Below are 12,195 nucleotides of genomic sequence, written 5' to 3' on the forward strand. Positions count from 1 at the left end.
TCAAATTCTCTGGTTAAAACTTATTTATTTGTGCTTATTAACGTTTCTAGTTTGATACGACTCGCAAATTTTATAATAGTAATGAGCTACAACGTCGCTAATTAGCAAGTACATGTTTGAGGATGTTGGGATTTCATTGTTTGCAATTTTGGTTTTGTGCAGCCATGTTCAGGTGTTAAAATAAACAGTTTTATATTTTGTCACACATTGGGTGCCTTTATTATAATATAAATAATGAAATAATCCCAGTGTCCACGTATGAGGACGCTGGGTTTTTAAAGATGACGCTTAGTTTTTTATACATCTTATGTCCTACTGATCTCAAATAACTTGGAGAAATAAAAAAAATGCATAGAAAACAAAAGCTTGGGTCTCAGGAGGTTAAAGATTAACCCTGTACAAACACTAGAAGCCAAAGAACTCGCTCTAAAGGAGTGAAAAGATTCCTGGAAATACATTAATTGGAAATCTGTTAGGTAATCCCTCAAACAACCGCGTCGTGGATTATCTGGCATTGCCACAGAAAGGCCACGCAGCTTCCTGATTCCTCTGATGCGAAAGAGTTCTGGGCCATTTTTCAAATATGTCAAAATGTCCATTTTCTTATCACCTAACTCGAGGCTTTAATCTGCATGAGGAGGGCTAAAGTGACAGCTGCGACGAAATGTGAGCTTTGTGTCGCAAAACGGTTGAAAATCTTCTTTTCTCTCGTGGGGCCATTGTGCCATTTCTCACACATATGCAGAGGCGGTAGTTTTCAGTACCTTGACATTTACAGAGCCGACAGCTTATTTTCGTTCATTCTTGCAGAGAACCAAACATTGCAGCGGCCGTCGCTTTTGATCAAGAGGGAGTCCTTGAAAGGCTCTCCTTGGTGCTCGCCTACGCCGAGATAAAGTGCGTTTCATTTGTCTCTCTCATCGTGGGCTCTTCAAGGCCACAAGTCCTCTATCAGCGTGAGCGCACACATGCAAAGTATTCATTACAAAGCGTGACGAGGATTCATCCCCTCGCCGTGACGCCCCGGAGAAAGAAATACACAAAACAGACGACAACCGCTCGTGAGGTCTAGTTTTCAAGAGATGTGACGGTTGATTGTTCAATCGCAGCTAAATATGGAAGAAGAACAGCGACGCACACGCCCACGCCCACACACATACACTCAGGTACTCCAGGATGCACAGCGGGCGTTGAAGCCGAGCCTAAACATCCATGGCCTCGATGCTAAATATCACGCCGCGGCCCATTAGCACCCTGCAGCGTGAGGTCTGGGGAAGGAGAGGCTCAGCCAATCACACACTCTTGGGAGCCTCAGCAGGTGGGAAGGAGAAAGCGCAGACGGGGGGGGGGAGCCAATAACAGCAGCAGTCGCAGGTAATAACAACGTCTCTCTCTTCAAACTTCAGTGCGGAATGGGTCAAAAACTACGACCGCCTCAACGCAGTATTCAACCATCTGATCAGAGCGCCGCTCGGCCCGGAAAATGATTCTGCTCCGGATGGTAAGAAAACGTCCAGCTACTTAAATTCGTAGAGGCTTTGAGGTGCCATTCTGCTCTGGCTTTTAAATGTTTCAGTCTTTCAGGCCCTTATGAGCTCTCTGATGTGAGCTACATGTAGTTTAGTTTATTCTTCAGAGAGGGACCTTTAAACACTCGCTATAAACAGCTTTTAGTGGCAGGCTTGAAGAGTTCCTGGTAGCTTGAGAGCGTTTTTACCAATTTCCAGTGAAAATAAAAGTCAGAGCATAGGTCTTCAACAGGGGGGGTATGTGACCCCTAGTGGGTCCGCGGAGGTACTGCAGGGGGGGTCGCAGAATCTTTGGTTGATTACATTTTTTATATATATATTTTTAACTTCCTTCACAAATTTAAATTCCATGTTTAACGAACCATTTTTATAAATAAATTTCAAAGGCTTATGTACAAATTCAGCAAACAATAACTATTTCCATTAAAATGAATGCATTTTTGTACGACTATTTACACAATTTACAAAACTATCAGGTGTAACAATAAGTAATAATATCTAAAAGTCCCAAATCGCTGGCTTCTGTCTCTTTGGCTGCAGTCACTCCATAGACTGAATATAGCGTCACTCCCACAACTTAGCAACCATTGGCACATTGTTTCCATTTTGGGATGCATCTTCCACCAGTAGGAAAAGTGGGTGTCATGTACATTTTTATTTTTTTTTGCTTACGAGCATTCGAAGCTGGCTAGCGGATTTCCTTTTCACCGTTTCTCAACATGATGGCAATATTGAGAAAAAATGCGCGGTAAACTATTTCTAATAAGTCTAGTTTTACTTGACCTATCAACACAGTTTAAAAACTGCTCTATAGTTTGAAGTTAGCACTTTCTACAAAAGCTGGAACGGATATTCAGTGACGCTGCGTCTTGCTTGTACGTCGTCTTAAATTGGTCATGTGATTTGGACGCTCTGGCACGTCCATCGACTGCAGAAAAATATCTGAAAAAGGGACTAATCGCGCAGGGGGAAAGATGTCAGAGGGGAGTAAATCAGAAGAACGTGTTTGTGTAAACTTGATCCTTCAGCCGTCTTGTGCCACCCAGCCCACCTGCCAGGTTGTCCTTCGAAAGAGGCACAGAGCGTCCAAGTGTAGCCGGGCCACCTGACGAGAGCAGCAGCCATAACTACACAGCCAGGCTGAATGTCAGCTGGTGAACCTGGCTGTTGGGGTTTCTCAATATGGTTGCAAACGCCGCAAAAATAAACACATAGTGGAATAGAGTTGGAATCTCAACTATAAAAGCCATTTTCTGTGATATTGATTTCAGGCGCTGTTTGTGTCCGAACAAAGTTGCATCTGCCAAAACTTCCACAACACACAAAATATCTATCTGCCCAACAGGAGGTCTCTCCGTTCACACATTTTTATTTTCGCAAGAAATACCTTTTGAAGGCCCCCTTCTAAACCGAACTGACCCGCACATTTTAGACTCCAGACCTTTCAAAGCGAATCATTTACTGTCTGCACTCCCTGCCAGCCACAGCAGGGAAGTGATGGTCTGAACAAAGTGTCCAAGGTCCAGATGGTGTCCTGTCAAGTAGTGTTCGAAAAAGCCATCAACCACCAATCCTTCTTGAACCCTAATAGCGAGAAATAAAACTGCAACGAGGTAAGAAAAAAAAAAATACAGCAACAGTCAGGCACTGAAGGGAAAAAAAAAGGGCCTTAGACGATTTCAGAGGAAATCTGTTCTTGTAATTAATGACTGAAACTGCTGCTTCTGTTCCTTCATGTTGACGAATCACTAGTGATACTGAGGCAGATTAGAACCAGTCTCAGTCAGGAGGAGAAATAAAACACAAGACTCACCTTTTATGGCGGCCGATTCCAGATTTTGGGGTCTCCTGCAAGATAGAAAAAAAAAACAAAGAATAAAAAAAATTTTCTAATCTGAGAAGGTGATTTCAGGACAAACAGCGTGAGGTATCAGATTGTGTTCATCTGCCGCGGGTTGTGTTGGTGGATAAATGTTATCAGGGGCAGCATTCATAGAAAGCCTTTAGGTTGCGTGTTGTGAATTGCAGCCGCTGAGCTGACATAGATGAGCGTTGTTGCGTTTAATAGCTCAGCAGGAGCCCTATAGCATCGAGCTGTGGGAGGCAATCTTGTTTGTGCACGTTTATCTTGTGTTTTTCCCATTATTGTACGTTCTAAAGCTTGTTTAGATATATGCAGCAGTGTCGCTCCAATGGAGTCGCCTTTGGTGAGACCCTTGAAAAATGTGTCACAGGCGCCGTGAAATTAATACGCATTTCCTCTTTCCTTCGGGTCTCGCGCGGTGAAGGGTCCCAAGTTTGATTGAGGAACCTCAGCTCTCTTGTAATCTTTCAGTCAGAGCTTTCGCCCGCCTCCGTCTCATCTTTTAACCTCCCTCCTCGTCTTCTCCCCGGTTCAGGCGAGAATCATTTACAATGATGGAGGAGCGTCTTTTTTTAAAGAGGACTTTTTCAAGCATTTGGCCCGGCTCACTTAAGGGATTAAGAGCAGTTTCATAAACATGGTTTCTGACATTTTCTAGGAATTAGCGTGTTCTGAGCAGATAGAGCCAAACTTGAAAAGCCAGTGGTGGTTGATCTTTCCCACAAACTGTCTGATCAGGAACTTAACCTAAGGCAAACAGATGGTGCTGCTCCTCCAAGTGTACTGCTCTCAATGTTCAGACAGGAACTGAACCTAATGAGGTTAATGCACAGTGAGAAGAATTATAGAATTAGTATTAGAGCTGACGACTAGAGATCGACTGACACATTTTTTTTAGGGCCAATATTAAAAATGACACAACGATAACAAATGTTACAAGGCTCAATTTAACCAAAAACATAAACATTTATTAACCTTAAAGACTATTTAACGTTCTTATGCATACAAAGTAAACAGGTAAAAAGAGGTTTGATGCACTTATTTCTCATTCATGTAATTTCTTTGAATATATTTTAACGTATTTGAACATAAGTAGTGTTGCATCCTCATCTTTGTTGAAATTAATACACATTTAATTAAGAAAATTGGGTTCAGTGCACTTGCTTGTACCTACTTTCAAGGGAGTTGCTGCTGTTGGGTAATGATGTGCAGATTGATACTGAAATATCGATACTTCCGATACCAGGTCTTTATAGTCTAAAATCGATCCTATTTTTAAATAAATTACTCTGACGTCTTATATTCTTTAAGACGCTATGATTTGAAATACACTACTTTTTTTTTAGGTTTACCAGACACATTAGAGGGTATTTGCACAAGATATCGATATCAGAACGGTATCGCCGATACCACCTTGAGTTTTAGAGAAGTTCAGGATCTGGAGGAGACACATGTTTCAAAAAAAAGCTGTGGTAACGAACGTCACTACTGTTGGCTTCCAAAACTTCCAGCTGCACGCACTTTGCTAGTGGGGGAGGGGCAATGTATGGGCTGCACGGTCCTCCAGCTTGCCGGTTAAAAAAATATACACCTGAACAAAGGCAAATATCGTCCGGCTGATATATCGGTTGATCTCTAGCGACGACCAAAGAAATACGGTTCATTGAAGTACGACGAAATACGAGTTCCCCAAATGTTTACTGCTGAGAAACACCGCCCACAAACCTTAAATCCTACCACCAGATAGTGGGCCGAGGGTGTCGGCTGAAACCAGACGGATTCCCTTCGTCATTGACGGCTCTTTTTATAGAGAACGGTGGAGAAGAGAGAAGAGATATTCCAAAAAGTCACAATCACAATAACTCTTTACTTTATATCGACGAGGCGTATACAAATAAAAAAATGCTGTCTAAATGTAAATGCGAGTTTACTCTCTTGCTTCCAGAGTCAGAGTCGGAATAACTTGAATAAACCTTTGAAAACACAGTTGACCTGGCTGATGAGGATCATAACAGTATAGGAGGCAATTATATGGTTTTACATTTCCTGCCTGTTTTGTATTTACATCTGCATTCATTAAACCCGTCGGCTGAGAGATAAGAGTCGATGAACCTGAGGGATAATTTGAAGGTGAGGTCGAAATACACGTCAAAACAACATCATGAACAAAGGTCACAACACTGGTGGACGCTGTGAGATAGACACAACAACAGAAGAGCGATACGACACGGAGAATACACTATACACACCGGAAGCTCAAACTGCACATTTATAAACTAAATAAACTTTAAAACGACACTTTGTGTGTGAAGTTTTCTGCTGGATTCATCACTTAGTCACAGCTCAAGAGCTCTGAGCAGCATTTTTGCATAAAAGACACAAGTTATTAATACGTCTGATGTGTTTTTAATCGGCTGCACTCTGCAGGGATCGTGCGCTAATTCATTATCTTTCGCCGGAGTCGTAAGTACTGCACACACACTTAGCCAGTATCAGAGTTTAAATGCCGATTAATAAACTGAAAACGTCCTTCTCGTGTCATAACATGGTCCTGCCCAACATTAATTTGCACTTTTCTTTCAGTGTACTGTCCACACCTAAGCAGCCAAACAACGGGAAACAGTCCACTCTATTGTGTTTCTTATCGTTTAAGTGTCAGTGATTCATATTAAACAGCAGAACAAGAAACACTCAAAGTTCAATTCCAAGACAATAAGAACATTTAATGCTGTGTTGAGTAGTCCTAAACTACACAAGAACAGCCTCATATCATCAGCAAAGTGTTTTAGCCGCGTGCCACAGTGTGTTCCATGAACCTAACATATCAATCTATAAGACAAGGTTAGTGTAATTCATACACAACCACTTCAGTGCACACAACACAAGCCTGTGTGACTTTATTCATCATGCTTGAGCTGCAGTGACAGCTCCCATAAGCCTCACCACAGAGCTCCCAGTTACTAAGAATACAGTCAAGTACACGCAGTAAAGCATGTGTTTTATCACTGAACCCGAGCACGTTACTGTTTGGCGGTGCATTCCCGCGTACCTGGAACACTCCATGGGCACTTTGCGATGAAACAACATTCAAATGTCATGCTCGGCCTATGATTTAGGTGGTGGAATTTAAAACGCTCTAAAGGATTGTCGTGTTTACCCATAAAAAGCTGATCTCTAGCCTCCCATTCCAAACCGAACGTGGAGCAGCACTCCGCTCGGCTTGTTTATCTGAGCGGACCTGATAAAGATCACGATTTCACCGGAGGCTCTCAATAAATTCATGAGAGAGAAGCTCGAATAAGATGCATGATTGGCATTTTAAATGAGCCCACGTGAACCTGCAAATCTCCCGAATAATCACGGGATCTGGGGAGAGCAGCAGCAGCAGCAGCAGCGGCAGCAAACAGCGTGGATTTCACTGAAGTGCACCTATTTTACTTGACTGTTCTATTATATTAGAGACCAGATGTTTTGCAGCAGTCTCACATTTCTATTAAGATGCTAACAGCAGCTGTCTGAGTCTTTGATGCCGGCTTTAGAATTAAACGCCAAAAAAGCCAACATGGAGCAGAAATCGAAGGCTGAGGATGAAAACAGGGCCAACCTGTACGATTACACTTGCAGAAAGTCATGTTAAACCTTTGCCCTTCGTGTGACTGGTGCAGCTACTGCATGCATACTAACCAAAGGCACACTGACCAGGCGTAACATTATGACCACCTCCCTAATATTCCCAATACTCCAGTTGTGACTCATCAGAGAGTGGACATGGGCCTTCTCAGGATCATCTGTGGATTATTCCACAGATACACTGAATTTGGAGGCCAGGTCAACACCTCGTGCTGTTCTTCATGCTTTTTTAACCTTCAGGCATCCTTTTAATTTACTACCCTCTTGTAACCTTAGCAGACAAAAATGTCAATGTCCAAAAAATGCTATAAAAAGTTAATAGTTTAATATTTTTCAGATTTTTTCCTGCATAAATCTCTCCACTTCAGCGCTTCATAAAACTACCCAAAATTTGTACCAAATTCAATCATTTTGAGGAATTTTCATTACTTGAAGTCATTGTTGCTTTTACGGAAAAAACATAACATGGAAAAAATAGCCATTTTCCATAAAAATAACGTTGGGCATTTTTTTCATACCAACGTTGGATATAACTTCATTGCATTATTAGATTTTGTGTAACATAAGATTTCACATTCAGTATCCTCTTTTAACCTTAGCGCACAAAAACGTCCCATTGACTCCCATTATAACTACATTTTTGGTCTCTCGGCCGTGACACAATAAAAATATTCATTCTGCAGTATTAGGGCTTCATTTACGAGAAGAATTTGTCATTTTTAGAGCTCAACACTAAAATCAGCCATTTCCCCCGTGATAGGACCCCATCCACAAAATGACTGTCATTTCATTCATTTTCATTCAGTTTTGTAAAGTGCTGAAGCGGTTTAAGAGATTTATGTAGAAAAATCAGGTTTCAAAAATTTGTGTAGAGATGGACTTTGTTGCCAAAAATTGTGCCACATGCACTAACACAGGGGCTGGTTTACTTTTCCTGTCAGTGGTTTTAATGTTGTGGCTGATCAGTATCTATTAACTGGGGCGATAGCTCCCACTGCAGTGACGCAGGTTCACTATGTAATAAAGCCGTACAAACCTATATTTTATATCTATGCTTTAAGCTCTATCTACTTCTCTATTGACAATCTATTTTTTTTTTTGTTGTTGGAAGCTTTCCTGCCAAAGATAAATATTAGTGTGGTTTCAGTTGGCTCGTACATCTGTAATCCTTAAAATCTTGAACCAACAGAGGTGTGAATGTGATCAAATATTGTTTCAGGCACCAGAACCAGCGTTTTCGCCGTTAGCACGGGGGCAGCGCTCGCTGAAAATGCCACGAGGCGGGCAGCGAGCGTTCCCCTGCTGTTCAGACAAGATGCTCTGCATCAGCGGCCGTTTTCTGGACTGAAGGGTGTTAATTAAAAATGCAAATGAGGCCGGTTGAAAAGTGCTGGATGGAGACTGTCAGCACTTCTCCAGGTGAAAAGGAGGGATGGGGAGGGATAAAGGGGGGTGTTCTGAACCGGTCTGCCATGGACCTGGCGCCACAACAAAAAGCAGATGATCCTGAGGAATGTTCCACATGGTTCTGGCTGCTGGATCAGTGAGGCAGGTTTCCTTGTAAGTCTTGCATACCAGAGGGAGGTAAGACCTGATAACCAGGACCACATGCCTGCAGAGGGCCTCCCTGTCTATCAGATACATGTGTCCTACCACAGGGGGAGAAGAACTGTTTGTCCATGCAATTTACATGCACATCATGTACTCCCCGCATCATCGATACAGAATTCAAAACATCTGATTAAATATTTAAAACTCCATGAGCCCTTTTTTTTTTTGGAGTTTCCATTAAGTCTCCGGCACAAAACACAGAAGACGTCGGGGCTTGTTTTGGTTGGAACACGCTCAGAGACCTGGGGAGACCGTTAGCAGACGCGCAGCCCTGAACAGGAGTTGACCTGAGCTTCCTTTTAAAACATTTTGTTCTGATACCTTGATGCCGACGCTGTATATCACGAGCACGGCGAGCGCTTCGTCTGCCCTTGATAAACGAGGCTGCGAGGGGAACGGAACATTTCTGAGATTCTCTGACTTTACAGTCGGGATGGGTAAAAAAAAATACATATATATATTGATACGGCAATATATTATGATATTGTTTGAATGCCTTAATATGGATTTTAAAAGAAAAACTCATGTTGTGTAAGTGTACTTGGATTAATATAGTTTTTTGACTCAATTTGTCTAATGAATTATCACTGTAATCTGATGTACTTACTGTATATATACACAATGTGTATTTTAAGCTGCATTTAAAGTTTAAAATTCAATACCCAATCCTAACAGCTCTTTATTTCTCCTAATGAACGAGTTGGAACAGGAACCTCAGCATAATACAAATATTTATTTGAGTAACGGTGCCTAATGCACATGTACAAGTGTTCGGATTAGACTCAGGAGGCTCGACTGGGTCGTCTACAAAAGCTGCAGAAAGTGGATTCTGCTGGTTGTTTACTTGTAGTTTCTATAAATAGTGCTTAGCTTTTCTTCTTCTTCTTCTTCTTCTTTTTCTTTTTCTTATCAAAGCTACATCTCAGCAGGTGCTGTCACAGTCTTCTTCCTGTTAGTGTGTTAGCGTTTGTGTACATATTTCATGCACAAGCCTCGGTCTCGCGTAAACACCCTCAGACAGTTCCAGCCCAAAACAAAATAAGCCCGCTGATGCATAACAGCCAATCCATCTGGAACACGACTCCTAGCTACATCCGTGGAAGTTGTCACACAGCGGCGGACCTGTTTGATATATATTTATGTTTTATTTTTTTTGTTGTTTTTTTTTTTTGTTTTTTTCCCTCAAATGGCAATTTTCATGTCAGTCAGATGATTTTTCTTTACAGAAACGAGAGCCGAGCGTTTTTGGTTTTCGTTCATTGTTACTCATCCTCATCCTCTCTGTGCTCCAGTTCATATCTGAATTCAGACTCAGGTTGCTTGTCGCCTCTCGTTTCGACTTCATTTTCACTAATTCGTTTACGTCCTCATTTCACAGAACGCCTCCTGGACTCGTTTGGATTAGAGGCAGACTCGCTATTAAATAAACACGATATTACTCAGTGAGATTAAAAGATTCATTCTGTAGAACCAGACACTTTATACATGAAGCCATAGATCTTCAACAGGGAATCCGTGACCCCCTAAGGGTGTGTGGAGGTACTGCGGGGGGGTCCTTGGTTGATTAGACATTTTTTTTTTTATTATTCCTACACCCACAAACTTAAATTTCTTGAATCCAACATGAATCCAATATATTTTAGTAAAGGGATAAGGGATAGCTTAATATTGAATGCAAAATGATAATGATAATAATAATAATAATGATGATGATAAAGCAGGACTGACTCCAGGACGCTGGAACGCACTGTCTTCTTGAGGTGTTATGGGCCTAACCCTACTGTTGTTGGCTAGGCTAGTTAGCTGGAGTCTTCTTGTTGGTTGCTAGTGGTAGCTGACTGCTAGCCTGCTTTTTTCAGTTGGACTGGGTTTCTAAATATGTTTTGCCTCGTGTTTTGCAGAGGGGAGAAGTGTTGGTTGACATGTAGTTGCATATTCTATCCCTTATTACCTACCGCTGTTGGCTAGGCTAGTTAGCTGGTGTCTTCTTGTTGGTTGCTAGCTGGTAGCTGACTACTAGCCTCCTTTTTTTCCCCCAGTTGGACTGGGTTTCTCAATGTGTTTTGCAGAGGGGAGAAGTGTTGGCTGACATGTTGTCGCATATCCCACCACTTATTCCCTAGTGCTGTTGGCTAGGCTAGTTAGCTAGTGTCTCCTTATTGGTTGTTAGTGGTAGCTGACTGCTAGCCTTTTTTTTTTGTAGTTGGACTGGGTTTCTCAATGTATTTTGATTCATGTTTTGCAGAGGGGAGAAGTGTTGGTTGACATGTAGTTGCATATCTCATCACTTATTACCTACAGCTATTGGCTAGGCTAGGTAGCTGGTGTCTCCTTGTTGGTTGCTAGCTGGTAGCTGACTGCTAGCCTGCTGGTCGGTTATTCAGTTATGCTTCAGATCTTGGCACAATAATGAATGTATATTTATAAATAGCTTTAAGCTGAGGTTAATATAGAACATATAGTAGGTAGGGGGGTCTCTACTTAATCTCTCCATCAGTTTGGGGTCCGTGGCCTGAACATCGCTGAAGACAAAGTAGAAGTTTGATGATTGTGCTTCTTCACAGCTACGACAGGGTTTTGTGTCTGGTCCTGCTAATCATTACAATCTGACGAGATGTACGCCTAGAAAGCTGATTCCTCTAGCAAAAGATATAATAAGCTCTGAACAAAAATCTAAAAGCCTGGGCCTGTGAAGAGCCGCTTTGACAGCGTTCTCCTTTTGCTTTTAATGTGATTTCTCAGTGATGATGAAACGCAGAGACACCTTTTTGGGTTTTAGCATCACTGCAGCTTTTCATGCACACACACACACACACACTCAGCTGCTCCTCGTCTCTCCTGGCGTCTCCCTGAGCAACAGTGCCTCTGTTTGGCAGCACCGGTGTAACAATCTGTACAATATTCTGTTTAACAGGCACGGCAAAGCTGGTAAACACAAGCCGTACTCCACGGAGGCCGTGCACTGATTCATAAAATCAAGATGCATGGTTTTCCTCCACCTTCTTACCATGATGTGGCCGGTGGAAGGATCCGCCGTCATGGACTCGTTCTGGAAAGTGTTGGCCTGAACCAGCTCCTCTTCCTCCCGCCTGTTCTTCTCCCCTGTGTCGTCATCGTCCAGCTCATCCAGGCTCTAAAGGAGAAGACGGATGAAACAAGGAAAAAAAAACATCAGTTCATGTGAACGCGCTGACACATGCGCGGTGACAGGCGAGGTCATTCCCACACTAACCAGCAATAACGGACCCCGGGCTCAAAACCACCGGGGCGTCCTCTTAATCCTCTTAGGACGTGATCGCAATCACTTCCAGAAAACTCTCGGCATAAAGAAATGCTACCCCCTCGACACCAGAGGGACTCTGGTGAGGCAACAGGAAAAACCGTCTGCACAAGGGCCTTTCACCTCCAGGGGACGGTCAGAGGGGATTTCTGTTTTCGGTGGAATGTCCCTTGAAAACACAATAAAAGAATAAACACGCGGAGCACAAACATCCCTTCTGACAGGGGAGTCAAAGGGAGTTAGCTTTTGTTATTCGGGCAGGGAAAAACCTCCTGGTAACT

General features: G+C 42.5%; 1 protein-coding gene across 2 annotated transcripts in view; it reads right to left on the reverse strand.

Moving 5' to 3' along the window:
• pawr (PRKC, apoptosis, WT1, regulator) overlaps window positions 1-12,195 on the reverse strand; it is a 63,398-nt gene that overhangs the window by 11,434 nt on the left and 39,769 nt on the right. For both annotated transcript variants that reach the window (XM_047575124.1, XM_047575123.1), the window contains exons 3-4: window positions 11,642-11,767; window positions 3,343-3,377 (exon numbers count right to left, since the gene is read on the reverse strand). In XM_047575124.1, coding sequence (XP_047431080.1) covers window positions 3,343-3,377; window positions 11,642-11,767 — 161 coding nt within the window. The remainder of the gene's footprint in view (window positions 1-3,342; window positions 3,378-11,641; window positions 11,768-12,195) is intronic.

Source organism: Mugil cephalus, chromosome 22 (assembly GCF_022458985.1).
Source record: "Mugil cephalus isolate CIBA_MC_2020 chromosome 22, CIBA_Mcephalus_1.1, whole genome shotgun sequence".
Lineage (NCBI taxonomy): Eukaryota > Metazoa > Chordata > Actinopteri > Mugiliformes > Mugilidae > Mugil > Mugil cephalus.